The following is a 27,760-nucleotide window of genomic DNA, read 5'->3' as shown; positions in this document are numbered from 1 at the left end:
GCTACTCTTGTAAGATCAAATAGCCAAAGTACCCTACTTGGTCACTGTTAACTGGAACTTAAAGTGGGTAAAGCCTGTGTTCAGAGTAAACACGCTGGAAGTTGCAGAGTTTTCACAATGTCTTAGTTTGCACTCGGCAGACTAGAAATTTGCTCAATGCTGAAAAAAAGGCCTTGTTAATTAGTGAACTGTTTGAATCGGGGAAATATAATTATTCTATAGCAGAATGTGACCGACCGGCTCGTTTTGATCTTAGGAGCAAAATTGGAAATTGTGTTTTTTACATTGGATAGAAGTAGAGACTTCTAGTAGAGCTAGACAGTTGAGGAACAATGGGAAAGTAATTCTGCTTTGAAAGTTGATAAACTTGTAACCTCACTTGAGAAAAGGTTTGATTCCAGCTTTCTTTCCTAACAACAGCTGTCAAGCACCCAAGCTAACATTGACTAGCTTACAAGCTACTTCCAGACACAAATGAGAGAACTCACTCTGACCATTTATACCTGCCCTAGCAGAGCTGGTTAGACTGTTTTTATGCTATCCGCAGTGTTGGTGTCTGCAACTGTGCTGCTGGCAACAATTTCTTTTTTTGCCAAGTTTACTGACACCGTCCGTAATCAACGGGTGTTGAGCGTTTTGTAAATTCACGAGTTATTCTGTGCTCTGGCACACTCAGGTAAGTGCTCTGAAATCGAGTAGATAGCCAGAGTGAATTTACCAGCTACATCTATCAACAGTTTTCGCAGTGACATCATTAACATTCTATTGAAATGGTTACTTGCATAGTGTAGTCTTTTGTTAAGACATGTAGCTAGCTAGCTAATGAACCATAATCCCAACTCATGACATTACTACCCTGCTTGAGCTAACCAACCCGGTTCAATGTTAGCTAGCTAACATTAGGCTTTAACTAGCAAAGCAAATGGCTCAGATTTATTTTTTCATTTTTATTTCACCTTTATTTAACCAGGTAGGCCAGTTGAGAACACGTTCTCATTTACAACTGTGGCCTGGCCAAGATAAAGCAAAGCAGTGCGACTAAAACAACAACAGAGTTACACATAAACAAACGTACAGTGAAAATGACTTTCTGACAAAATTAGAAATGTGTAATATCTGATACTTTAGCTGGCTGAACTCTTACCTGTATACATGACTGTATGCTTCTCCCTCTTCGTCACCATGCCATGGTTGCCATGGTTGCCCTTAGTTTGAAGATGTAATCCAGAGACAGGTGTTTTCTCCATCACCTTAGCTATCATATTCTAATTTTACTGATTTCAAAACTCGGTCCCCCAGGAAGTGGAGAGCAACACTTAAGCAGTTCTACGATTTTATATATATATATATTTTAAAATAAATACATTAGACAGGATTACCTACCTGACCAGCTAAATGGAGAGAAGCGTGCTACATGGCAGACCAATCTGAACTCATCTCATGGCATGTCCAGCCCACTTATTATTTCAGCCAATCATGGCTAGTGGGAAGGTTGCTCGCTTTTTCTGTGGCTAAACCAACTAGGCTCACAATTCTATTCATATTTACAGATGGCATACACATTTGTTATTTAGGCACATGAAAGTTCACATGTTCCAGAAGGCATTTCTGTCAAAAAAGATTTACTTTCAAATTGCTTTCCTGTGAAATAGTGACACGCGACATACGCCTAGTTTCCTGAAACAAGTCACATATATAGTGGGCAGCACCTTGAATGCATTGTTGTTTGACATAACAAATCAATAAGCCAGGGAGGAATTATTGACAGGTTAAGAACCAAAGGGTTGGTCAATGTTTCCAGGGAAACCTAATTAGATGTTACGTTCCATGTTTTCTTACCTCATGTAGCTAGCCAGCTAGCTAAACTATTCATGTTTCACCTATTCCTCTCTGATTTAAGATACCATTGCACAAACAATATGATTATCTAGGCCTACAGTAGTACGATCTAAGTTGGTACATTTAGCAAGCTAGCTAACTAGTGATTAGCATTAGTGGCTAAGGCAAACTAGCAGAGAGTAAGGAACACAAACTAATAGTGTAATTGTAGAAGGCTTGTGGAAAGCAGTATCGTTTTCACCAACATCTTTTTGCATCCGTTTGACCATGCAGACTTCAGAGTGAATGGCAAGAAAATGTGTAACTCCATGGTTAACCAACTGCTCTCTCCTTGAGGGGCAGGGCTTGGTGTGGTATGCAGCCTGAGTTACGCCTGAGTTGCGTATCACACTTAACAAACCAAACATTGAAAAAACGTTATAGACGGGGAAGTAAAAACCCAAACCGGTCCATGCATCAATACTGGTGTATAGTAAAATAGAGTATACTGCCCAGCTCTAATAAGGTGGTTAGCTAGACTACCTGTGTTGCTGCTTCCCTGACACATGTGCAACTTCAGACTGAAGATGGGATAGAGTTGGGTCGGAGGGTTGTTGATGTAGCCGCTCCTCACTGTCTTTCTGCCTCTCTGCTGCGGGTATCAGCCAACCAGACCGAATATTGACGATGAAGGCTCAATCAAGTGTTAATCAAATCTTATACTGCTGTGGCAGTATTGTTAATATTTAAACTAGGTAGCTAGACACACACTTGACTGGTGACCGGGCGTGCACAATCTTCGACCAGGGCAGACTGGGAAACAGGCACAAAACAGGAGCATGCTATCTCCGTACAGGGCAGATCAACAGGCGCAACCAACGGACAGGGGTGTGAGTTTTTAACAACGTCATGATGACTTGCGGGCAGTGGGTTCCGAACTAGTGACAACAATGACAAAAAAATGTTATTTTGGGGGACATTATACCACCACCCAAAAGGGCACTTTGGAGACGGGAAGGGAAAAGAGGCATGTGCTCTGCACAGACAGAGCCCAAACTGTGTACGTGCGTGCCTTATGGCTATATATTAATAATTTTAAACTCCCAAAAAGGATGTACCAATCCCAGGTTGCCCCTTTTTTTTTAATGGATTTAATTGAATTCATTCAATCTGATGTCAACCAGATGTCATCTCACTTTAACAAAACTCTCCAATCCATTAATATGAAACAATCACCACACACGCTTTCTCGCTCGCTCACTCTCACGCACACATATACAATGGGTGAGTGACTTTAGGATATACATAAGGTTATCCTTGAAAGTTGAGGGCCTGATGCAAAGTGCACATTGAATTCATGTGATACTGATTGCCTAAAACTGTCTCATGACTAGGGCTGCAAAATTACTGGCACTTTCAATAAATTCCCCCGGTGTCCGGAAATCCCGGTTAGAGGTAGGGAGGATTCAGGATGGAATAAGCAGGAAATCTGTAAACGTCAAACCAGGATTTTTGTAAAACCAGTGCATTTATTGAAAGTTCCTGGAATGTTGCAACCCTAATTATACCTTCTTGCCCTTTGTGCTGTTGTCTGTGCCCAATAATGTTTGTACCATGTTTTGTCCTGCTCCCATGTTGTGTTGCTGCCTTGCTATGTGGTCTTATGTTATGTTGTCTCTCTTGTCGTGATGTGTGCGTTGTCCTACATTAGTTATTTTTTAAATCTCGGCCCCCGTCTCCGCAGGAGATCTTTTGCCTTTTGGTAGGCCGTCGTTGTAAATGAGAATTTGTTCTTAACTGACTTGCTTTTAGTAAGTAATTTTATTTATTTAACTATCTCATAACTCATAGTCAGATATAATTGTATTGGTGGCGGGAACGGGCTTCTATACCCATTACAACCTATGGCTGAAAATATTGTGGTTTATTCTAATGCTTACCCAATAAAAATGCACTAAATCATAGATTTGGAAAGTATACCGTGTATACCTGGGTATTTGGAAAAAGCCACGGGATTATTTTTCAATACAGTCAACTATTTATAAATTTTTTAAATAAATGTGAACATTAGTAGCACTTTTTTTTCAATACATTAGGAGATGAGGAAGATTGTTCTTCATTTAACCTGTAACATTTTTCATTATGAAATTTACCGGTAATCCCCAGTCAAGTGGTTTTTGTTTACAAGCACACAACAACGAGACCGGAGCCTTGTGAGTCACTCACTGTGATCTGATTAAAATATGGAATTCACAACTAAATGTTTGCCAGCTAGATATCTTTGAACTATTAAGTTAACTGTCTAAAATGTGCTAAATGCTCTGGAGTTGTGCATTTGGTTTTCTAGTTTAGTAGCTAGTTGGCTGTCTAGCTACCCAGTTGGCTGTCTAGCTACCCAGTTGGCTGTCTAGCTACCCAGTTGGCTGTCTAGCTACCCAGTTGGCTGTCTAGCTACCCAGTTGGCTGTCTAGCTACCCAGTTGGCTGTCTAGCTACCCAGTTGGCTGTCTAGCTACCCAGTTGGCTGTCTAGCTACCCAGTTGGCTTCTTATAAAATACAGCATTGGCTTAGACAATCCTCTCCTGGATCAAAAGCCTTGCTGTCTAATATTTGTTTTGTGCATACAGCAAACTGTGAGTAGCATTTTTTTATTACTTGTATAGTTTAGGTCAGACACTAATGTTTGCAATGTGCTTGTTAGCATTTAGTTAGCATTTTCTGTGGTTTTACATGTACTTGTTAGCATTGCTAACCTTTGAATTAGAGTATCAGTGGTGTTTGAAAACAGTGCCCTTTGTGTTCAGTGCCGGTATTACCGAATATCCCGGTATGACTATCTGGATACCTACAGATCGCCTGCTAAATCACTGATTTGGCACATCATTGCGCACATGTTAGGGTTACACATTCGGTAAATATATTGAGCCTACAAGTAGCAAAATAGAACTCGATTGATTGAACATGAAATGTATTTCAATATGATTGAAATAGGCCTATAGCCTACTATTTTATATATTTTTTTCATTTAAGCATCTTTTTAGGCTATACGTTGCTTGTTTATCAATTGCGAAGACATTGGAAACTTTTGTATTTGTAGTCGGAAGTTATCGGCGGTAACAGAGACAGAATCACATGGTTTATCTATGTTTCGAGGTGATCTATAAAGTAACGCAGAAGGGCAAAGCATCTTACCTTGAAAACCTCATCTAGAACAGCTAACTATGTTTTTGGGAACCTCTTGGAGACTAGACGATGATCCTACAAAGGTTCTAACGACAAACTTGATTTTGATGATTTTGAGAAACCGGGCCCAGAGGTTTAGAATTACAGGTCTGTTCTGTGGCCCCTCATCAGCATCCGTCTGGCATCTGGTCAGTCTGTGGACAAAGATGAGCTGCTGCTGTGACCATTATTTTGGAGTTAGTTGGGGGTTTTACATGCAAAGGAACAATGGATACTTCTGCGGTGTAGTATGCTGTAGAATAAATGCAGCAACAACAAAATGTATGTTTTCATTAAGGGTGGGGAGGTGGGCTCCATGGTTGAACTGTATATACTGTAATCACATGAGCTATGCAGAGGTGAGTGCCAGAGAGGTCTATGGGGTTAGGTACCTACACCCAGGGCAACTGAGTTCCAGTGTTGTCAGTATGAGAGTGGGACAGTGCCAGTCAAGAAGACCGATGACAAACTAATTTAGGCAATGGTTCTTCTATCAATTTGCGTTTGTGTCAAATGATTGCTAAATCACTGAGCGAATCAACCTACAATGTAAAAGCTGGTGGTAATATCAAACAGGAATACCTTGGTCAGTTGATCACTTTTCTGGCCGGCTCAAACAACTGAACCTTGTATGTAGCTTAAGCGTCCCTTGTAACCTAGAGGCTTCTAGATCTTCTAAGTGTGCCACCTGGACATTGATCTGTTTGGATTGCATTCTGCATTTTCATCTCAGGCTTCCCATTGTTACACACCGCCATCTCACTGGAACCAAAGCACAGCGTGCAGCCGTGCACTCAAATAACTAATGCTTTGTCCTGTCATTATCACATTAAATAGCACCCAAAAGGATATCCCTGGAAAGAGAATTGTCCCATCATGTGTATGTCCCAGGATGTTGGATTGAATATGAGCTTATCCAGTCTCTGGAGATTGATTATCCTGGGTTAGAAGAATGTATGCTTCTTTAATTGGTGTTGGGGGAGAATGGGCCAGCTGTGGTATTCATAAGGGGCTATTGTACTGAACAACACAGCTAAGCAGATGACAACATGGCTCACCATGCCATAGCACCCAGCAGAGAACAGGAAATATATGAGCATGGGGCCTTTGGATTCCGGAATGGTTCCTTCGCTTGGTGCTGCACATTCCGTTACCTGCCTGGACATGCAAATAAGAATGCGCCAAGCCTTCCATGCCTTGGCCAAAACATGTTTTTGTTGTTAGATACCCAGTGGTGTGTGTTCATGGATGTCAAGGGAAGCCAGACTTCCCCAAAAAATTTATGAAAATAATTATACATTAAATTGTATCTTTCGTCTCTTTGTTTACATACATTTCCTTCAATTTGCAAAAGGCTGAATGTATTCATACATTCTAGTTTTTGTCTAGTGACTGATAGCCTAGCCAGCTAACTACCAATCTACAAATTGTTAGCTGATAGTCACTCAATCTAAACTTGTAGTAATCATGGCCGAATGCTGACTGGGCTCGTAGTGCACATGCCCAGGGCCCTGACCCCCAGGGGGTCGCCATTGATTTTGTTAGTTATTCTCACTTGGATGTCATATTAACTTGGCATACCCCGTAGTTAAACCTCATTAAAATGGCTGGAAATTAGCTTTTAAACTGCTACATTTTCTCTCTGCCCAGTGGCAAAATGTGTAGAATCGCAGGAAATTTACTTAAAAAGGTGTATTTTATTTTTCTCTCCGACATCAAGAAAGGGGGTCATTCAAATGTTTTGCAGCAAATCCTGGTTACGGCAAGAGCGGGCACTATCTTCAAATGGGGGGGACTGGATATAAACTCAGCAAAAAAAGAAATGTCCCTTTTTCAGGACCCTGTCTTTCAAAGATAATTTGTAAAAATCCAAGTAACTTCACAGATCTTCATTGTAAAGGGTTTAAACAATGTTTCCCATGCTTGTTCAATGAACCATAAACAGTTAATGAACATGCACCTGTGGAACGGTCGTTAAGACACTAACAGCTTACAGACAGTAGGCAATTAAGGTCACAGTTATGAAAACAGGACACTAAAGAGGCCTTTCTACTGACTTTGAAAAACACCAAAAGAAAGATGCACAGAGTTCCTGCTCATATGCGTGAACGTGCCTTCGGCATGCTGCAAGGAGGCTTGAGGACTGCAAATGTGGCCAGGGCAATGAATTGCAATGTCCATACTGTGCGACGCCTAAGACAGCGCTACAGGGAGACAGGACGGACAGCTGATCGCCCTCGCAGTGGCAGACCACGTGTAACAACAACTGCACAGGATCGGTACATCCGAACATCACACCTGCGGGACAGGTACAGGATGGCAACAACAACTGCCCGAGTTACACCAGGAATGCACAATCCCTCCATCAGTGCTCAGACTGTCCGCAATAGGCTGAGAGAGGCTGGACTGAGGGCTTGTAGGCCTGTTGTCTGGTGAGGACCTGCCTTACATCACTGGCAACAATGTTGCCTATGGGCACAAACCCACCTTTTTTTTCTCACCAGGGGTGATGGTCGGATTCACGTTTATCATCGAAGGAATGAGCGTTACACCGAGGCCTGTACTCTGGAGCGGAATCAATTTGGAGGTGGAGGGTCCGTCATGGTCTGTGGCGGTGTGTCACAGCATCATCGGACTGAGCTTGTTGTCATTGCAGGCAATCTCAGCGCTGTGCGTTACAGGGAAGACATCCTCCCTTTTGGTACACTTCCTGCAGGCTCATCCTGACATGACCCTCCAGCATGACAATGCCACCAGCCATACAGCTCATTCTGTGTGTGATTTCCTTCAGGAGCCTTATGGCTTTGGGGTAAAAACTGTTGAGAAGCCTTTTTGTCCTAGACTTGGCACTCCGGTACTGCTTGCCATGCGGTAGTAGAGAGAACAGTCCGTGTCTGGAGTCTTTGACAATTTTTAGGACCTTCCTCTGACACCGCCTGGTGTAAGAGGTCCTGGATGGCAGGCAATCATCTCCTTAGTCTTGGTTACATTGAGGGATAGGTTGTTATTCTGGCACCACCCAGCCAGGTCTCTGACCTCCCTATAGGCTGTCTCGTTGTCGGTGATCAGGCCTACCACTGTTGTGTTGTCTGCAAACTTAATGATGGTGTTGGAGTTGTGCCTGGCCATGCAGCTGTGGGTGAACAGGGAGTACAGGAGGGGAATGAGCACACACCCCTGGGGGAGCTCTAGAGTTGAGGATCAGCGTGGCAGATCTGTTGCTACCTACCCTCACCATCTGGGGGCGGCATGTCAGGAAGCGCAATGCTTGAAGCACAGTGAAGAGCTGCTGGCAAATGACTTAATTATAAAATAACACACAAATACGAGCCTTAGGTCATTAATATGGTCGAATCCGGAAATTATCATCTCGGAAACGAGACGTTTATTCTTTCAGTGAAATACTGAACCGTTCCGTGTTTTATCTAACGGGTGGCATCCCTAAGTCTAAATATTGCTGTTACATTGCACAGCCTTCAATGTTATGTCATAACTATGTACAATTCTGGCAAATTAGGCGGCCCAAACTGTTGCATATACACTGACTCTGCATGCAATGAATGCAAGAGAAGTGACACAATTTCACTTGGTTAATATTGCCTGCTAGCCTGGATTTAAAAATATATACTTCTGTGTATTGATTTTAAGAAAGGCATTGATGTTTATGGTTAGGTACACATTGGAGCAACGATACGCACCGCATGTTTTCAAGATGATAGTTCACAGATTCGACCATATTTTAATGAACTAAGGCTCGTATTTCTGTGTGTTATCATGTTATAACTAAGTCTATGATTTGATAGAGCAGTCTGACTGAGCGATGGTAGGCACCAGCAGGCTCGTAAGCATTTATTCAAACAGCACTTTCGAGCGTTTGCAAGCAGCTGTTTATGACTTCAAGCCTATCAACTCCCAAGATTAGGCTCATGTAACCGATGTGAAATATCTAGCTAGTTAGCGGGGTGCGTGCTAATAGCGTTTCAAACGTCACTCGCTCTGAGACTTGGAGTGGTTGTTTCCCTTGCTCTGCAAGGGCCGCGGCTTTTGTGGAGCGATGGGTAACGCTTCGAGGGTGGCTGTTGTCGTTGTGTTCCTGGTTCGTGCCCAGGTAGGAGCGAGCAGAGGGACGGAAGCTATACTGTTACACTGGCAATACTAAAGTGCCTATAAGAACATCCAATAGTCAAAGGTTAAAGAAATATAAATGTTATAGAGAGAAATAGTCCTATAATAACTAAAAACCTAAAACTTCTTACCTGGGAATATTGACGACTCATGTTAAAAGTAGCCACCAGCTTTGATATGTTATCATGTTCTGAGCAAGGAACTTAAACGTTAGCTTTCTTACATAGCACGTATTGCACTTTTACTTTCTTTTCCAACACTTTGTTTTTGCATTATTTAAACCAAATTGAACATGTTTCATTATTTATTTGAGGCTAAATTGATTTTATTGATGTACTATATTATGTTAAAATAAGTTCATTCAGTATTGTTGTAATTGTCATTATTACAAATACATGTAAAAAAAAATTGGCCGATTTTAATCGGTATCGGCTTTATTTGGTCCTCCAATAATCGGTATCGGCTTTATTTGGTCCTCCAACAATGAAAAATCTAAATCGGTCGACCTCTTGTTCTTCCATACATGCGTGATATGCTTCTATGCAAATGTAGATCTGGGTAAATTAAGATGGCATAGGCCTACTCACAATACAAGTGAATGCTTATTCAATAGGAATGTGCATAGCATTGATGTATTAAGTTTATTTTGGCTGGTCAATGGTGCTACAGAGGACAATCTGTTTGCCTTTCCATGTGAGACTTTATATGGCACCTGAGGTATTTATATGGCACCTGAGTTATTTGTAACTTATTTTGTACATAATGTTTCTGCCAGCGTCTCTTATGACCGAAAAGAGCTTCTGGATATCAGGACAGCCATTACTCACCTCGTACTGGATGAAGATTTTTCTGTAACGGGTCGGACGCAAAGGATTTACTTTAGACACCCGAAAAGGCCCAAATCTCCGTCATTCGCATGAAGGAGAGACTGATGTCGAGGTGCCTTGTAAGGATCCGACGGCGAGTGGGTAATCTGCTTCTACCATCAGTCCTATTAGCCAACGTGCAATCATTGGATAACAAAACTGATGAGCTCCGATCAAGACTCCTACCAATGGGACGTTCAAAACTAATATCTTATGTTTCACTGAGTTGTGGCTGAACGACAACATGGATAACATACAGCTAGCTGGGTTTTCCGTGCATCGGCAAGATAGAACAGCTGCCTCCAATTAGACAAGGGGTGGCGGTCTGTGTCTATTTCTCAATAACAGCTGGTGCAAGAAATCTAATATTAAGTCTCGAGGTTTTGCTTGCCTGAGGTAGAGTATCTCATGATAAGCTGTCGACCACACTATTTACCAAGATAGTTTTCAGATTTTCCGTAGCTGTCTATTTACCACCACAAACCAATGCTGGTACTAAGACCGCACTCAACAAGCTGTGTAAGGTCATAAGCAAAGAAATTGTCATCCAGAGATGCCGCTCCTAGTGGCCGGGGACATTAATGCTGGGAATCTTAAATCCGTTTTTACCTCATTTCTACCAGCATGTCACATGTGCAACCAGAGGGAAAACAACTCTATACCACCTTTACTCCACACACATAGACGTACAAAGCTCTCCCTCGTCCTCCTTTTGGCAAATCTAACTATAACTCTATCCTGCTGATTTCCTGCCAGTATCTCGCTCAATACGGATGTGGTCAGGACGCAGATGCTCAGCTACAGGATTGTTTTTCTAGCAGAGACTTGAATATGTTCTGGGATTCTTCCAATGGCATTGCGAAGTACACCACAACAGTCACTGGCTTCATCAATAATTGCATCGACGACGGCGTCCCCACAGTGACCATACGTGCATACCCCAACCAGAAGCCATGGATTACAGGCAACATCCTCACTGAGCTAAGGGTTAGAGCTGCCGCTTTCAAGGAGAGGGACTCTAACCCGGAAGTTTATTGGAAATCCCGCTATGCCCTCAGATTAACCATTAAACAGGCAAAGCGTCAATACAGGACTATGATTGAATCCTACTACACCGGCTCCAACGCTCGTCAAATGTGGAAGGGCTTGCAAACTATTACGGACTACAAAGGGAAGCACAGCCGCGAGCTACCCAGTGACACAAGCCTACCAGTCGAGCTAAATTACTTCTATGAGCACTTTGAGGCAAGCAACACTGAAGCATGCACCAGCTGTTCCAGACAGCTTTTCAACCGGTCGCTGCCTGCACCTGCATGCCCGACTAGCATCACCACCCTGGATGGTTCCGACCTAGAATATGTGGACGTCTATAAGTACCTAGGTGTCTGGCTAGACTGCAAACTCTCCTTCCAGACTCATATCAAACATCTCCAATCGAAAATCAAATCAAGAGTCGGCTTTCTATTCCGCAACAAAGCCTCCTTCACTCAAGCCGCCAAGCTTACCCTAGTAAAACTGACTATCCTACCGATCCTCGACTTCGGCGATGTCATCTACAAAATGGCTTCCAACACTCTACTCAGCAAACTGGATGCAGTCTATCACAGTGCCATCCGTTTTGTCACTAAAGCACCTTATACTACCCACCACTGCGACTTGTATGCTCTAGTCGGCTGGCCCTCGCTACATATTCGTCGCCAGACCCACTGGCTCCAGGTCATCTACAAGTCTATGCTAGGTAAAGCTCCGCCTTATCTCAGCTCACTGGTCACGATGGCAACACCCATCCGTAGCACGCGCTCCAGCAGGTGTATCTCACTGATCATCCCTAAAGCCAACACCTCATTTGGCCGCCTTTCGTTCCAGTACTCTGCTGCCTGTGACTGGAACGAATTGCAAAAATCGCTGAAGTTGGAGACTTTTATCTCCCTCACCAACTTCAAACATCAGCTATCTGAGCAGCTAACCGATCGCTGCAGCTGTACATAGTCTATTGGTAAATAGCCCACCCTTTTCACCTACCTCATCCCCATACTGTTTTTATTTATTTACTTTTCTGCTCTTCTGCACACCAATATCTCTACCTGTACATGACCATCTGATCATTTATCACTCCAGTGTTAATCTGCAAAATTGTAATTATTTGCCTACCTCATGCGTTTTGCACACATTGTATATAGACCCCCCCTTTGTTTTCTACTGTGTTATTGACTTGTTAATTGTTTACTCCATGTGTAACTCTTTGTTGTATGCTCACACTGCTATGCTTTATCTTGGCCAGGTCGCAGTTGCAAATGAGAACTTGTTCTCAACTAGCCTACCTGGTTAAATAAAGGTGAAAAAATAAAAAATAAAAAATAAAAAAAAATAAAACAACTGTGTGATCACGCTCTCCGTAGCCGACGTGAGTAAGACCTTTTAAACAGGTCAACATTCACAAGGCCGCAGGGCCAGATGAATTACAAGGACCTGTACTCCGAGCATGCACTGAGCAATTGGCAAGTGTCTTCACTGACATTTTCAACCTGTCCCTGACCAAGTCTGTAAAACCAACATGTTTCAAGCAGACCACCATAGTCCCTGTGCTCAAGAACACTAAGGTAACCTGCCTAAATAACTACCACCCCGTAGCACTAATGTCTGTAGCCATGAAGTGCTTTGCAAGGCTGGTCATGGCTCACATCAACACCATTATCCCAGAAACCCTAGACTCACTCCAATTTGCATACCGCCTCAACAGATCCACAGATGATGCAAACGCTGTTGCACTCTACACTGCCCTTTCCCACCTGGACAAAAGGAACACCTACCTGAGAATGCTATTCATTGACTACAGCTCAGCTTTCAATGCCATATTGCCCTCTAAAGCTCATCACTCAGCTAAGGACCTGTTGTATTTGGCGCATGTGACGAATAACATTTGGTTTGATATTAGCCTGCTGAGCAACAACATTTGCATAGGAGCCATACCTGTATAGAAGGACATCATTTAGGCTGTTAGTTTGAGAATACAAAATAACATACCGTTGAAGTCGGAAGTTTTCATACAACATTTAAACTCAGTTTTTTTTTTTTTTTTTTTTTTTTTAATATATATATTTATAAAAAAAATGTTTACCCCAATTTCGTGTTATCCAATTGTTTTCGTAGCTACTATCTTGTCTCATCGCTACAACTCCCTTACGGCCTCGGGAGAGACAAAGGTTGAAAGTCATGTGTCCTCCGATACACAACCCAACCAAGCCGCACTGCTTCTTAGCACAGCGCGCATCCAACCCGGAAGCCAGCCGCACCAATGTGTCGGAGGGAACACTGTGCACCTGGCAACCTTGGTTAGCGCGCACTGCGCCCGGCCCATCAAATCAAATCAAATTGTATTTGTCACATACACATGGTTAGCAGATGTTAATGCGAGTGTAGTGAAATGCTTGTGCTTCTAGTTCCGACAATGCAGTAATTACCAACAAGTAATCTAACTAACAATTCCAAAACTACTGTCTTATACACAGTGTAAGGGGATAAAGAATATGTACATAAGGATATATGAATGAGTGATGGTACAGAGCAGCATAGGCAAGATACAGTAGATGGTATAGAGTACAGTATATACATATGAGATGAGTATGTAAACCAAGTGGCATAGTTAGTGGCTAGTGATACATGTATTACATAAGGATGCAGTCGATGATATAGAGTACAGTATATACGTATGCATATGAGATGAATAATGTAGGGTAAGTAACATTATATAAGGTAGCATTGTTTAAAGTGGCTAGTGATATATTTACATTTCCCATCAATTCCCATTATTAAAGTGGCTGGAGTTGAGTCAGTGTCAGTGTGTTGGCAGCAGCCACTCAATGTTAGTGGTGGCTGTTTAACAGTCTGATGGCCTTGAGATAGAAGCTGTTTTTCAGTCTCTCGGTTCCAGCTTTGATGCACCTGTACTGACCTCGCCTTCTGGATGATAGCGGGGTGACCAGGCAGTGGCTCGGGTGGTTGTTGTCCTTGATCTTTATGGCTTTCCTGTGACATCGGGTGGCGTAGGTGTCCTGTAGGGCAGGTAGTTTGCCCCCGGTGATGAGTTGTGCAGACCTCACTACACTCTAGAGAGCCTTACGGTTATGGGCAGAGCAGTTGCCGTACCAGGTGGTGATGCAGCCCGACAGGATGCTCTCGATTGTGCATCTGTAGAAGTTTGTGAGTGCTTTTGGTGACAAGCTGAATTTCTTCAGCCTCCTGTGGTTGAAGAGTTGCTGCTGCGCCTTCTTCACGACGCTGTCTGTGTGGGTGGACCAATTCAGTTTGTCTGTGATGTGTACGCCAAGGAACTTAAAAGTTACTACCCTCTCCACTACTGTCCCGTCGATATGGATAGGGGGGTGCTCCCTCTGCTGTTTCCTGAAGTCCACAATCATCTCCTTTTTGTTGACGTTGAATGTGAGGTTATTTTCCTGACACCACACTCCGAGGGCCCTCACCTCCTCCCTGTAGGCCTACCAGTGTAGTGTCGTCCACAAACTTGATGATTGAGTTGGAGACATGCATGGCCACGCAGTTGTGGGTGAACAGGGAGTACAGGAGAGGGCTCAGAACGCACTCTTGTGGGGTCCCAGTGTTGAGGATCAGCGGGGTGGAGATGTTGTTACCTACCCTCACCACCTGGTGGCGGCCCATCAGGAAGTCCAGTACCCAGTTGCACAGGGCGGGGTCGAGACCCAGGGTCTCAAGCTTGATGACGAGTTTGGAGGGTACTATGGTGTTAAATGCTGAGCTGTAGTCGATGAACAGCATTCTCACATAGGTATTCCTCTCCAGATGGGTTAGGGCAGTGTGGTTGCGATTGCGTTGTCTGTGGACCTATTTGGGCAGTAAGCAAATTGGAGTGGGTCTAGGGTGTCCGGTAGGGTGGAGGTGATATGGTCCTTGACTAGTCTCTCAAAGCACTTCATGATGACAGAAGTGAGTACTACGGGGGCGGTAGTCGTTTAGCTCAGTTACCTTAGCTTTCTTGGGAACAGGGACAATGGTGGCCTTCTTGAAACATGTGGGAACAGCAGACTGGGATAAGGATGGATTGAATATGTCCATAAACACACCAGCCAGCTGGTCTGCGCATGCTCTGAGGACGTGGCTGGGGATGGCGTCTGGGCCTGCAGCCTTGCGAGGGTTAACACGTTTAAATGTTTTACTCACATCGGCTGCAGTGAAGGAGAGTCCGCAGGTTTTGGTTGCGGGCCGTGTTAGTGGCTCTGTATTGTCCTCAAAGCGGGTAAAAAAGTTATTTAGTCTGACTGGGAGCAAGACATCCTGGTCCGCGACGGGGCTGGTTTTCTTTTTGTAATCTGTGATTGACTAGACGCTGCCACATACCTCTCGTGTCTGAGCCGTTGAATTGCGACTCTACTTTGTCTCTATACTGACGCTTAGCTTGTTTGATTGCCTTCCGGAGGGAATAGCTACACTGTTTGTATTCGGTCATGTTTCCGGTCACCTTGCCCTGGTTAAAAGCAGTGGTTAGCGCTTTCAGTTTCACATGAATGCTGCCATCAATCCACTGTTTCTGGTTTGGGAATGTTTTAATTGTTGCTATGGCTACGACCTCGTCAATGCACTTTCTAATGAACTCGCTCACCGAATCAGCGTATTCGTCAATGTTGTTGGACGCAATGCAGAACATATCCCAAGCCACGTGATCGAAGCAGTCTTGAAGCGTGGAATCAGATTGGTCGGACCAGCGTTGAACAGACCTGAGCGCGGGAGCTTCTTGTTTTAGTTTCTGTCTGTAGGCTGGGAGCAACAAAATGGAGTCGTGGTCAGCTTTTCCGAAAGGAGGGCGGGGGAGGGCCTTATATGCATTGTGGAATGGACAGGGTTGGAGCTGATCAGATCAGCACACCAGTACATAGCTTACTTTACACCAAAGAGTTTTATAAACTCTGTGGTTACACTGCAAATCAGATGGCTCATTGCTGAAAATTGTGCATTTTCAAAATGATAACCTGCTAATGTTAGCTTTCTACATTGGCTGTTAGCTCCTATCTGATATCTTAGCACCATGTTTATGAAGCCTGCCAGCTAGCATAGTAGCTAATACAGCTAGCTAGCTAACACCACAGATGAACGGGTTGGTTATCAGAATCTTTGCTAACAGGTCACATAGCTATCTGCTTAGCTAGCTTACTTATTGCATGCATGTCGGGCACGTCAACACAAGCCTTAATATTAGTGAATTAAACGAATATTTGCAACAGGAGATTGATTTTTGGTCACTGTAAATTCATCCATTTCTCAATACTGTACCTTTCTGTTGGAGAATGAGCTAGCGTAGGATTTTTCCCAGCTAAACATTCCTCGACAATGTGCAGTGCTCGTGGCTCAGGCGGTGAGCAGCGGCTGGCATCAGTTTTGTTATGTAGAGGGACTATTTGCGAAGCCGTTAGAGAAGGGCCTATAGACTAGAAAAGGCCAATATCGGCTCGGCCAATTATCGGTCGTTCTCTACTTTAAATTAGAAAAAAAACTCAATGATGGAGCCTAAAAAAAGGTAATATGAATGGTGTATTACCAGTTTGCAAACATTTGTTCATTGCACTTGTGTGAGCGTGCCTTCATATTAGGGTTGAATGGCAATTTACCGCCCAAAACTTCTCCCTTTTCCCGTGATAAATGACTAAGAAACCGGTAAATTAGAATACATTATGTATTCTTTTTTATTTATATGAACAGCATGGCTGTTATATATCTATCTCGCTCTCTCGTAGGAAATATAGTCAAGATGTTGACAAGGTTGTAAATAATGTCCTTCAAACTTTGCTTTTGTCAAAGAATCCTCCATTTGCAGCAATTACAGCCTTGCAGAACTTTGGCATTCTAGTTATCAATTTGTTGAGGTAATCTGAAGAGATTTCACCCCATGCTTCCTGAAGCACATCCCACAAATTGAATTTGCTTGATGGGCACTTCTTACGTACCATACAGTCAAGCTGCTCCCACAACAGCTCAATGGGGTTGAGATCCGGTGACTGTGTTGGCCACTCCGTTATAGACAGAATACCAGCTGACTGCTTCTTCCCTAAATAGTTATTGCATAATTTGGAGCTGTGCTCTGGGTCATTGTCCTGTTGTAGGAGGAAATTGGCTCCAATTAAGCGCCATCAACAGGGTATGGCATGGCGTTGCAAACTGGAATGATAGCCTTCCTTCTTCAAGATCCCTTTTACCCTGTACAAGTATTCCACTTTACCACCACCAAAGCACCCCCAGACCATCACATTCCCTCCACCATGCTTGACAGATGGCATAAAGCACTCCTTCAGCATCTTTTTCTTCGTGATCCGAGCACCTCAAACTTAATTTCTGTCCATAACACTTTTTTCCCAATCGTCCTCTGTCCAATGTCTGTTCTTTTTCCCATCTTAATTTTTTATATTTATTGGCCAGTCTGAGAGATGGCTTTTTCTTTGAAACTGCCTAGAAGGCCCGCATCCCGGAGCCGCCTCTTCAATGTTTGACTTTGAGACTGGGGTTTTGCGGGTACTATTTAATGAAGCTCCTAGTTGAGGACTTGTGAGGCGTCTGTTTCTCAAGCTAGACACATGTACTTGTCCTCTTGCACAGTTGTGCACCGGGGCCTCCCACTCCTCTTTCTATTCTGGTTAGAGCCAGTTTGCACTTCTGTGAAGGGAGTAGTATACAGCGTTGTTCAAGATCTTCAGTTTCTTGGCAATTTCTCGCCTGGAATAGCCTTAATTTCTCAGAACAAGAATAGACTGAAAAGTTTCAGAAGAAAGATCTTTGTTTCAGGCCATTTTGAGCCTGTAATCGAACCCACAAATGCTGACGCTCCAGATACTCAACTAGTCTAAAGGCCAGTTTTATTGCTTTAATCAGACAACAGTTTTCAGCTGTCCTAACATATTTGCAAAAGGGTTTTCTAATGATCAATTAGCCTTTTAAAGTTAACTTGGATTAGCTAACACAAGGTGACATTGGAACTCCGGAGTAATGGTTGCTGATAATGGGCCTCTGTACGCCTACGTAGATATTCCATGAAAAATCTGCCATTTCCAGCTACAATAGTCATTTACAATATTAACCATGTCTACACTGTTTTTCTGATTGATTTCATGTTATTTTAATAGACAAACAATTTTTCTTTCAAAAACAAGAATTTCTAAGTGACCCCAACCTTTTTGAACAGTAGTACTTCCTAGCATACCTCTTTCAGGTAATACATTCAATGCAGTTTTAGTGTTATATTTAGCTAATTAATGATTGGTTATGCATAATAAGCTTCTAACTTAAAGCCTTTTTCTCTTGCACAATACACACTCGCCTTTGCTCTGCTGGCCTCTCCTTACAAACCGCTCCTTAGCTCTTGGAGTCCCATGCCGGAAAAGCTAGAATAGCTTGCTGGACATTTTTAATTTTTTTTGCATTACTTATAGACTATTCAAAGAGAAACTCTTCTCTTTTGTCTGAATGTTAAATCCAGCAGCCAATAGAACTCACAGGTAGTTTGAAAGAGGAAACGTGCGGTGGTGGTAGGCTATAGCGGTTATTTATTCAGACCCGTAACCATTCAATCTTCGTGAAGAGAAGTGAAAGCCTTCTGCATATAATTCTAGTCCTATATTATTCAACGATGTCATGAAAATGATTTAAGACGAGGACAACTAAACTTATTTAAAGTAACTGTTGAAAGGTAGGAATGAATGAAGAAACTATAGAGCGAGCAAGAGGTACGCTAATAACATTGGGGGAAAATATTATGAAAGGTGTGTGTCTATGCATCAGCCTACTAATTACACAAATAGGCCCCATTTTAGATTTCAAAATTCAAATTCGTTAGCCTATACTTGTAACATTGGCTTGAATTTTCGATCAAAGGTCTAATCAAATCCAGACAGGCCTATTTATATGCTTTTGAATGACACTTCCGGTTTTTGCCTGAAATACAGGGTTATCTAGGAGAAAAATGATTTATTATTGGCATGGAACATTTGTAAAATACTGGGAAAATATGAAACCCTACTTCATATTAGTGAGTATTGTGCTAGACTGCTAGTAGTGTTTCTGTTTTGTAATGCTCAGTGGACATTGTGTCATTCAGGCAGATGTGTCATTCTCATGGTTATCTTGTTCTGTCAAGGCCAGAGCTCAACCCCTGAACCCTGTGCTCCCATGCTCCTCACTGCTTCACAGTCAGACAGGAAGAAGTTCTGTCCCTCAGGAAGGATAGGCCGCTTTACACACTCATCCTGCTCCGGCCACAGAGTTGCCTGCCCAGTGTCCACCTCTCTGCCACAGGAAGTGTTTGTCTGGATGTGTTTTTGAAATGCTTCAGGGAGTGAAAAATATTTTAGAGGGCATCTACTTTGGGTTAGTAGCCTATGCAGTGAATTGCAGTTAAAAGGGTTTAAGTGTTCACTTTATCTATCATTCTCACTCTGAGGGGAAGCAATTAAAATCAGTTCTGCAACCATTATACATGCAGAGTGTTGGTCTACTGCACATGGGAGCTAGGGCTGGGCGATATGGCGCAAATATCATATCACGGTATTTTAAAACATTTTGACGGTATTTGTTGGTATTTTATGCCACGTGGGGCTGCACGATATCGGCCAGCAATCTAGGCCTTATTTTTTTAACAACATTTTGTCATTTGGATTTGACTTGTGATTTAGAGCTAAACACTTGGGTGAACTGTTGGAATCATGTAAATATAATGATTATTCTAATTCTATAGTTAGGATATAGTTTTGGGCACTTTGAATAAGGTGTTATTTGACATGACTATGCATGAAAATGGTAATCGTTTTTGTTGTGACAGGGTAGGAACCAGTGTTTTTTAGGGGACCCTATAATCTTTGCCTACATTGAATGTCTTCGCTACTTGATGTAGCTAATATATTCATGCTTCACGTTTTCCTCTCTGATTTAGAAGATACTGTTGCACAAACTACCTAATGATTTAGGTCTACACCATCACTGGTATTATTAATCAAAATAAGGTTATAGAATGTAATGTAAAAACCAGTATATTGTAAAATACAGCATACTGCCCAGCCCTAATGGGAGCTGGTGGATAGATGCTGTTTTTCTTGTGGTTCTCAGCCTACTTACAACACATTAGAATGGAGCTGAGTGGAAGGAGGTGCTGATGTCATCCCATTACTTAACATTCCAAATCAGATCCTGTTCCACTTTTGTGTCTCACGTCACGTGGGATCTTACTCCTGCTGACAAACTGGCTCCTCCTCAGCCCACAGGCTGTCATTAGCCTGTTCCTTCGCTGGCTCTGTCAGGAAATGTGTGGAAGGACAGATGGTCCTCATCTGCACACTTTGTTTCACTGGAGGAAAATCAAACAAAAACTAGGCTACACAATACGCAGCGTCTTTCCTCTCCATGTAGGACTGGTTCACTAGTGGCAGCCTGGCCTTCAATAGCCTCCTCGTCTTCCTCAGTCAACCTGCGATCAACAGATTGAGACAGGACAGTACTGCAGATCTCAGACAGAGGGTGTATAAGTCAGTTCTACGTGTAATTCTATCGTCTCAGCTACCTCGGGTTACAGGTTAAACGACTCATGTTTGAGTGGGTGCAATAACAATCTTACTGCAGAGTTATTGTGACGTAAATGGTTAATAAGTATCTTTTTCTTGGAAGTCTGTGTTCTTGTTCTTTTGACTATAAGTCATTCCCTGACTTAATTGATATTGTAATAAGTAGTTTAGAGTTGGACAAAAAGCATCTCATGAAGGATGCCAGTATACACACTACTAGACCAAAAGTATGTGGACACCTGCTCATCAAACATCTAATTTCAAAAGCATGGGCATTAATATGGAGTTGGTCCCCCCTTTGCTGCTATAACAGCCTCCACTCTTCTGGGAAGGCTTTCCTCTAGATGTTGGAACATTGCTGCGGGGACTTGCTTCTATTCAGCCACATGCATTAGAGGTCGGGCACTAATGTTGGGCGATTAGGCCTGGCTCGCAGTTGGCGTTCCAATTCATTCCAAAGGTGTTGGATGGGGTTGAGGTCAGGGCTCTGTGCAGGCCAGTCATGTTCTTCCATACGGATCTCGACAAACCATTTCTGTATGGACCTCGCTTTGTGCATGGGGGCAGTTGGAAGCACAGAATCGTCTAGAATGTAATTTTATGCTGTTGTGTTAATCAAATCAAATGTATTTATATATCCCTTCAACATCAGCTGATATCTCAAAGTGCTGTACAGAAACCCAGCCTAAAACCCCAAACAGCAAGCAATGCAGGTGTAGATGCACGGTGGCTAGGAAAAACTCCCTAGAAAGGAAGTATGGTTTTTCATGGTTCGGGTCCAGCCCGAACCATGAAAAACAGCCCCAGTCAATTATTCCTCCTCCATCAAACATTACAGTTGGCACTATACATTGAGGCAGGTAGCATTCTCCTGGCATCCGCCAAACCCAGATTCATCCGTCGGGACTGCCAGATGGTGAAACGTGATTTATCACAATGGCGGCGAGCTTCACACCACTCCAGCCGACGCTTCACATTGCACATGGTGGTCTTAAGCTTGTGTGCGGCTGCTCGGCCATGGAAACCCATTTCATTAAGCTTCGGACTAACAGTTATTGTGCTGAAGTTGTTTCCAGAGGCAGTTTCGAACTCGGTAGTGAGAGTTGCAACCGAGGACATATGAGTTTTACGTGCTGCGTGCTTCAGCACTCAGCGGTTCCGTTCTGTGCGCTTATATTGTTTATATATACGGTCTGTCTTAAATAGTAAAAAAAATAAAAAATAAAATTGGAATGTGTAGGTGTGTCCAAATATTAGCTAGCTAGCTCAACCCCATCCAAAACATTTGGGATGAATTGGAACGCTAGCTAGCTAGCTAATATTTGGACACCTACTCATTCCAGGGTTTTTCTTTTTTTTCTTTAACTATTTTCTACATTGTAGAACAATAGTGATGATGTCAACTATGATATTGCACACATGGAATCATGCAGTAACCAAAAAGTGTTAAACAAATCTAAATGTATTTTTATATTTGAGGTTCTTCAAAGTAGCCACCCTTTGCCTTCTTGACAGCTTTGCACACTCTTGACATTCTCTCAACCAGCTTCATGAGGTAGTCACCTGGAATGCATATCAATTAACAGGTGTGCCTTGTTAAACATTAATTTGTGGAATTTCTTTCCTTCTTAATGCGTTTGAGCCAATCAGTTGTGTTGTGACAAGGTAAGGGTGGTATACAGAACACAGCCCTATTTGGTGAAAGACCAAGTACATATTATGGCAAGAACAGCTCAGATATATATTTCCCCTGTAGATGTTGGGTGTCACTGAAATCATTCCATGCACATTCTATGACCATTTTGGAAGCAGCTTTTATAACTCTCATGTAGCACGACAGCATATCCAGTATGTTCTACAGCAACATGTAGATGACAAGGTTTGGAGTTTAACACAAGATCAGTAAAACATTTGTTGACGAGCGTTATTTTTCCACAGATATTCCTGCTGGCCTGTCCGCCATGTAAAACAGCCATGGTCATCTTTAGGTGAGTACCTCCATTCTACACACTCCCATTTAACTGTCAGCATTGTCTTATAGACTATAAGTAACACAGTAAACGTTAATCCGAGACACCTAAATTAGTATGATATGTTTGGTATGGTTACATACGAGTGAAGATTACTTCAGGATGGGTGTGTGTATAACGTGAACGTCTAGCAACTAAAAGGTTGCGTGTTCGAATCTCATCAAAGAAAATTTTAGCTAATTAGCAACTTTTCAACTACTTTCTATTTTGCACCTACTTAGTACTTTTTAGCTACTTTGCAACTACATAGCATGTGTGGTGGAAATTCTAACCAAAAGGGGAGAGACTGTAGATTGTTGGAACAGCAACTTTATTATAAGATTTGCAAAAAGTTTGCAATTCAACAATCACTCATAGTTTGGAGGCCAACGAACAGAGTTGTCTCTCTCCTTTTATAGAAAGTACATCCTCTTATCTGACAGTTAGCAGATGTGCAGAAACAGGGCCGGGGAACAGAGTTGTAGAATGTAATTTAGATAATCTGTGTAGTTCAAGGTAGCTGATATCGCCACCATTCTCTGTTCCTCCCTGCAATTCCCACATACTGTAGCCAAATTCCTGGCAATTGTAAACACAGGTCACATACTGAGGTGGCACCCAAACGACTCATTAATCTGTACGCTCGGATATTTTACTAAGTCACACAAGACAAGTTTGTGTCAGTAAAACATACTAGCATATAACAAAGGACAATTATTTAAGTAACAGCATAGTATGTAATTCATTAATTTCATGTCAGCTAACTCTTCCTTGAACCCAAAAAACCTAACCCCTAGCCTAGCTAACATACAGGGGGAAGCCAAGATACTGTAACATGAGATTCCTATGATGGCAGCTTTTTTTCAACATGAGCTTCAATAATGAGAGTCCACTTATGTTTTTAAGTTGCTGTGCAAAATAAAACACTTATTTGCAGCATTACACACCTCGGCTGTGATTATCAAATGTCCTGAGAAGGAACCTCAGCCTGACCGCCACAGATGATGAAACTACATTTGCATGGCACTGGTTTCAAATGTTGTGCTCTGTTACGTCAGGTTAGTCTTATAGCAGGGGGAGGAAACCCAAGGTGGGGGATTACTGCAGGACACCTGAGCCCTGTTCTGGCCTCTACTCTCATTAGGAAAACTGGGGCAGGAGCTCAGCCATGGTGACCTCCACAACCCTCCCTGTTTCAATCAGGGCCCTGCTTTGTCCTTCTGCTAGGCAGTCAGAAGATAATTGAAATGTAGCTGAACGAGTCTGCATAGAAACAAAAGATGATCGTGGACTATAGGAAAAGGGCCAAACATGGCCCCCATTCACATCGATGGAGCTGTAGTGGAGCGTGTTAAGAGATTCAAGTTCCTTGGCGATCACATCACCAACGAACTATCATGGTCCAAACGCATCAAAGTCATGAAGAGGGCACGACAATGCCTTTTCCCCCTCAGGAGACTGAAAAGATTTGGCATGGGTCTCCAGATCCTCAGTTATACTGCTGCACCATCGAGCATCCTGACCGGTTGCATCACCACCTGGTATGGCAACTGCTAGGCATCTGACCGTAAGGCGCTACAGAGAGTAGTGAGTATTGCCCAGTACATCACTGGGGCCAAGCTTCCTGACATTCAGAACCTATATACTAGGCGGTGTCAAAGGAAGGCCCAAAAAATTGTACGACTCCAGTCACCCAAGTTATTTTTGTTTTATTGTGTTCGTTTTTTACTTTAGTTTATTTAGTTAATATTTTCTTAACTCTGCTTTCTTAAAATTGCGTTGTTGGTTAGGGGCTTGTAAGTAAGCATTTCACGTTAAGGTCTAAACCTGTGGTATTCTGCAAATGTGACAAATCGCAGTTGTAAATGAGAACTTGTTCTCAACTGGCCTACCTGGTTAAATAAAGGTGAAGAAAAATAAATAAATACAGTTAGATTTTTTTTATGTAGGCTAATTACAGTTCCATGAGGAAAGGGAATGTGATGTAACACACAAGCTTCAGGAATATGGCATGTCACATGTCATGCTGAAGATGGTCAGCAATTAAATGTAAGTTCATTGCATTAAAACCGCCAGTCCGGTATTAAACCGGTGTAGCGCATGTTTCTATGGCCTAGCACAGTGACGCTGACAAGTGCAGATTGTTTCATATGGCTTGCAGCCATACCATATGATACTATCTTCACCAAACTTAAGCAAACTTAGTTTTTGGGTGGAGTTTTTCAAACCATCTTTTGGTATTTGTTTCTTTAGTCCATTGTTGATTTAGTCCCAAAATGTTTTGATGTCAGCAATTAATTTTTCTAAATATCTAACTTTAAAAATACAGAAATACAGCCAGTATAATGCATTTAGCATCATATGCTGCTTTTTGCATCAGGCCAGCTGTATTTCTGTATTTTGAACGTCATGCTGTATTTCTGTATTTTGAACGCCATGCTGTATTTCTGTATTTTGAACGCCATGCTGTATTTCTGTATTTTGAACGCCATGCTGTATTTCTGTATTTTGAACGCCATGCTGTATTTTGAACGCCATGCTGTATTTCTGTATTTTGAACATCATGCTGTATTTCTGTATTTTGAACGCCATGCTGTATTTCTGTATTTTGAACGCCATGCTGTATTTCTGTATTTTGAACGCCATGCTGTATTTCTGTATTTTGAACGCCATGCTGTATTTCTGTATTTTGAACATCATGCTGTATTTCTGTATTTTGAACGCCATGCTGTATTTCTGTATTTTGAACGCCATGCTGTATTTCTGTATTTTGAACGCCATGCTGTATTTCTGTATTTTGAACGCCATGCTGTATTTCTGTATTTTGAACGTCATGCTGTATTTCTGTATTTTGAACGTCATGCTGTATTTCTGTATTTTGAACGTCATGCTGTATTTCTGTATTTTGAACGTCATGCTGTATTTCTGTATTTTGAACGCCATGCTGTATTTCTGTATTTTGAACGCCATGCTGTATTTCTGTATTTTGAACGCCATGCTGTATTTCTGTATTTTGAACGCCATGCTGTATTTCTGTATTTTGAACGTCATGCTGTATTTCTGTATTTTGAACGTCATGCATCTTAGACTTTTGCTGACATGCAAAACATTTTCTGATGTGTGCTCTTTCTGTCAACAGGCTTCAGGTCCATATGCTGAACGGTGCTTTACTGGCCCTTGTCTTCCCTGTGGTCAACACTAGACTGGTAAGTAACCATCATCTAGCATCAGTTAAATTCACTGTAATAGCGTTCTTTGCAGTCACTCAGTTAGACTTTCACTCCTTCATAGTTTCAAAGATTTCATGATGCATATCACAATGAACAAACATATAAAACTGCAGGAATGTCCACCAAAGCTGTTGGAAGATAATTTAATGTTCATTTCTCTACCATAAGCTGCCTCCAACATCGTTTTCAAGTAAAAGTGATAGTCACCCAGTAAAATACTACTTGAGTAAAGGTATTTGGGTTTTAAATATACTTAGGTATCAAAAGTAAATGTAATTGCTAAAATGTATTTAAGTATCAAAAGATAAATTAATAATAATTTCAAGTTCCTTATATTCAGCAAACCAAATGGCACCTTTAAAAAATGTTTTACGGATAGCCAGGGGCCCGCTCCGATGAATGACTACTGGCTGTATGCGAACAAGTGATATGTGTTTGGAGCAATCCAAGGCTCTGTATCCAAGGCTCAAACCCAATCGTTCACACTACAACAGAATAGAGGTCGACTGACTGTGATTTTTCAACGCCGATACCAATTATTGGAGGACCAAAAAAAGCCAACACCGATTAATCGGCTGATTTAAAAAAAATAAAAAAATAATATTTGTAATAATGACAATTACAACAATACTGAATGACCACTTATTTTAACTTAATATAATACATCAATAAAATCAATTTAGCCTCAAATAAATAATGAAACATGTTCAATTTGGTTTAAATAATGCAAAAAAAGTGTTGGAAAAAAGTAAAAGTGCAATGTGTGCCATGTAAGAAAGCTAAAATTTCAGTTCCTTGCTCAGAACATGAGAACATATGAAAGCTGGTGGTTCCTTTTAACTTGAGTCAATATTCCCAGGTAAAAAGTTTTAGGTTGTAGTTATTATAGGACTATTTCTCTCGATACCAATTGTATTTTCATTAACATTTGACTATTGGATGTTCTTATAGGCACTTTAGAATTGCCAGTGTGACAGTATAGCTTCCTTCCCTCTCCTCGCTCCTACCTGGGCTCGAACCAGGAACACAACGACAACAGCCACCCTCGAAGCAGCGTTACCCGTGCAGAGCAAGGGGAACAACCACTCCAAGTCTCAGAGCGAGTGACGTTTGAAACGCTATTAGCACGCACCCCGCTAACTAGCTAGCCATTTCACATCGGTTACGCCAGCTTGATCTCGGGAGTTGATAGGCTTGAAGTCATAAACAGCTGCTGGCAAACGCCCGAAAGTGCTGTTTGAATGAATGCTTACGAGCCTGCTGCTGCCTACCATCGCTCAGTCAGACTACTCTATCAAATCATAGACTTAGTTATAACATGATAACACAGAAATACAAGCCTTAGGTCATTTAATATGGTCGGAAACCATCTCAAAAACAAGACGTTTATTCTTTCGGTGAAATACGGAACAGTTCCGTATTTTATCTAACGGGTGGCATCCATAAGTCTAAATATTCCTGTTACATTGCACAACCTTCAATGTTATGTCATAATTACGTAAAACTCTGGCAAATTAGGCGGCCCAAACTGTTGCATATACACTGACTCTGCGTGCAATGAATGAAAGAGGAGTGACACAATTTCACCTGGTTAATATTGCCTGCTAACCTGGATTTCTTTTAGCTAAATATGCAGGTTTAAAAATATATACTTCTGTGTATTGATTTTAAGAAAGGCATTGATGTTTATGGTTAGGTACACATTGGAGCAACGATACGCACCGCATCGATTATATGCAACGCTAGATAAACTAGTAATATCAACCATGTGTAGTTCACTAGTGATTATGATTGATTGTTTTTTATAAGATAAGTTTAATGTTAGCTAGTAACTTACCTTGGCTTACTGCATTCGCGTAACAGGCAGTCTCTTCGTGGAGTGCAATGTAATCAGGTGGTTAGAGCGTTGGACAAGTTAA

The 27,760-nt window shown here is 42.0% G+C and overlaps 1 protein-coding gene across 1 annotated transcript in view; it reads left to right on the top strand.

The window, feature by feature from the left end:
* The window catches only part of LOC109873403 (transmembrane protein 164), a 54,380-nt gene that overhangs the window by 5,287 nt on the left and 21,333 nt on the right, over positions 1–27,760 (top strand). The window contains exons 2-3 of the mRNA XM_020465059.2: positions 22,541–22,590; positions 25,751–25,817. Coding sequence (XP_020320648.1) covers positions 22,541–22,590; positions 25,751–25,817 — 117 coding nt within the window. The remainder of the gene's footprint in view (positions 1–22,540; positions 22,591–25,750; positions 25,818–27,760) is intronic.

The sequence above is a fragment of the Oncorhynchus kisutch genome, linkage group LG28 (assembly GCF_002021735.2).
Source record: "Oncorhynchus kisutch isolate 150728-3 linkage group LG28, Okis_V2, whole genome shotgun sequence".
NCBI classification, from domain to species: domain Eukaryota; kingdom Metazoa; phylum Chordata; class Actinopteri; order Salmoniformes; family Salmonidae; genus Oncorhynchus; species Oncorhynchus kisutch.
Note: the sequence above shows the minus strand (reverse complement) of the source record. Positions and strands in the feature narration are given on the sequence as shown.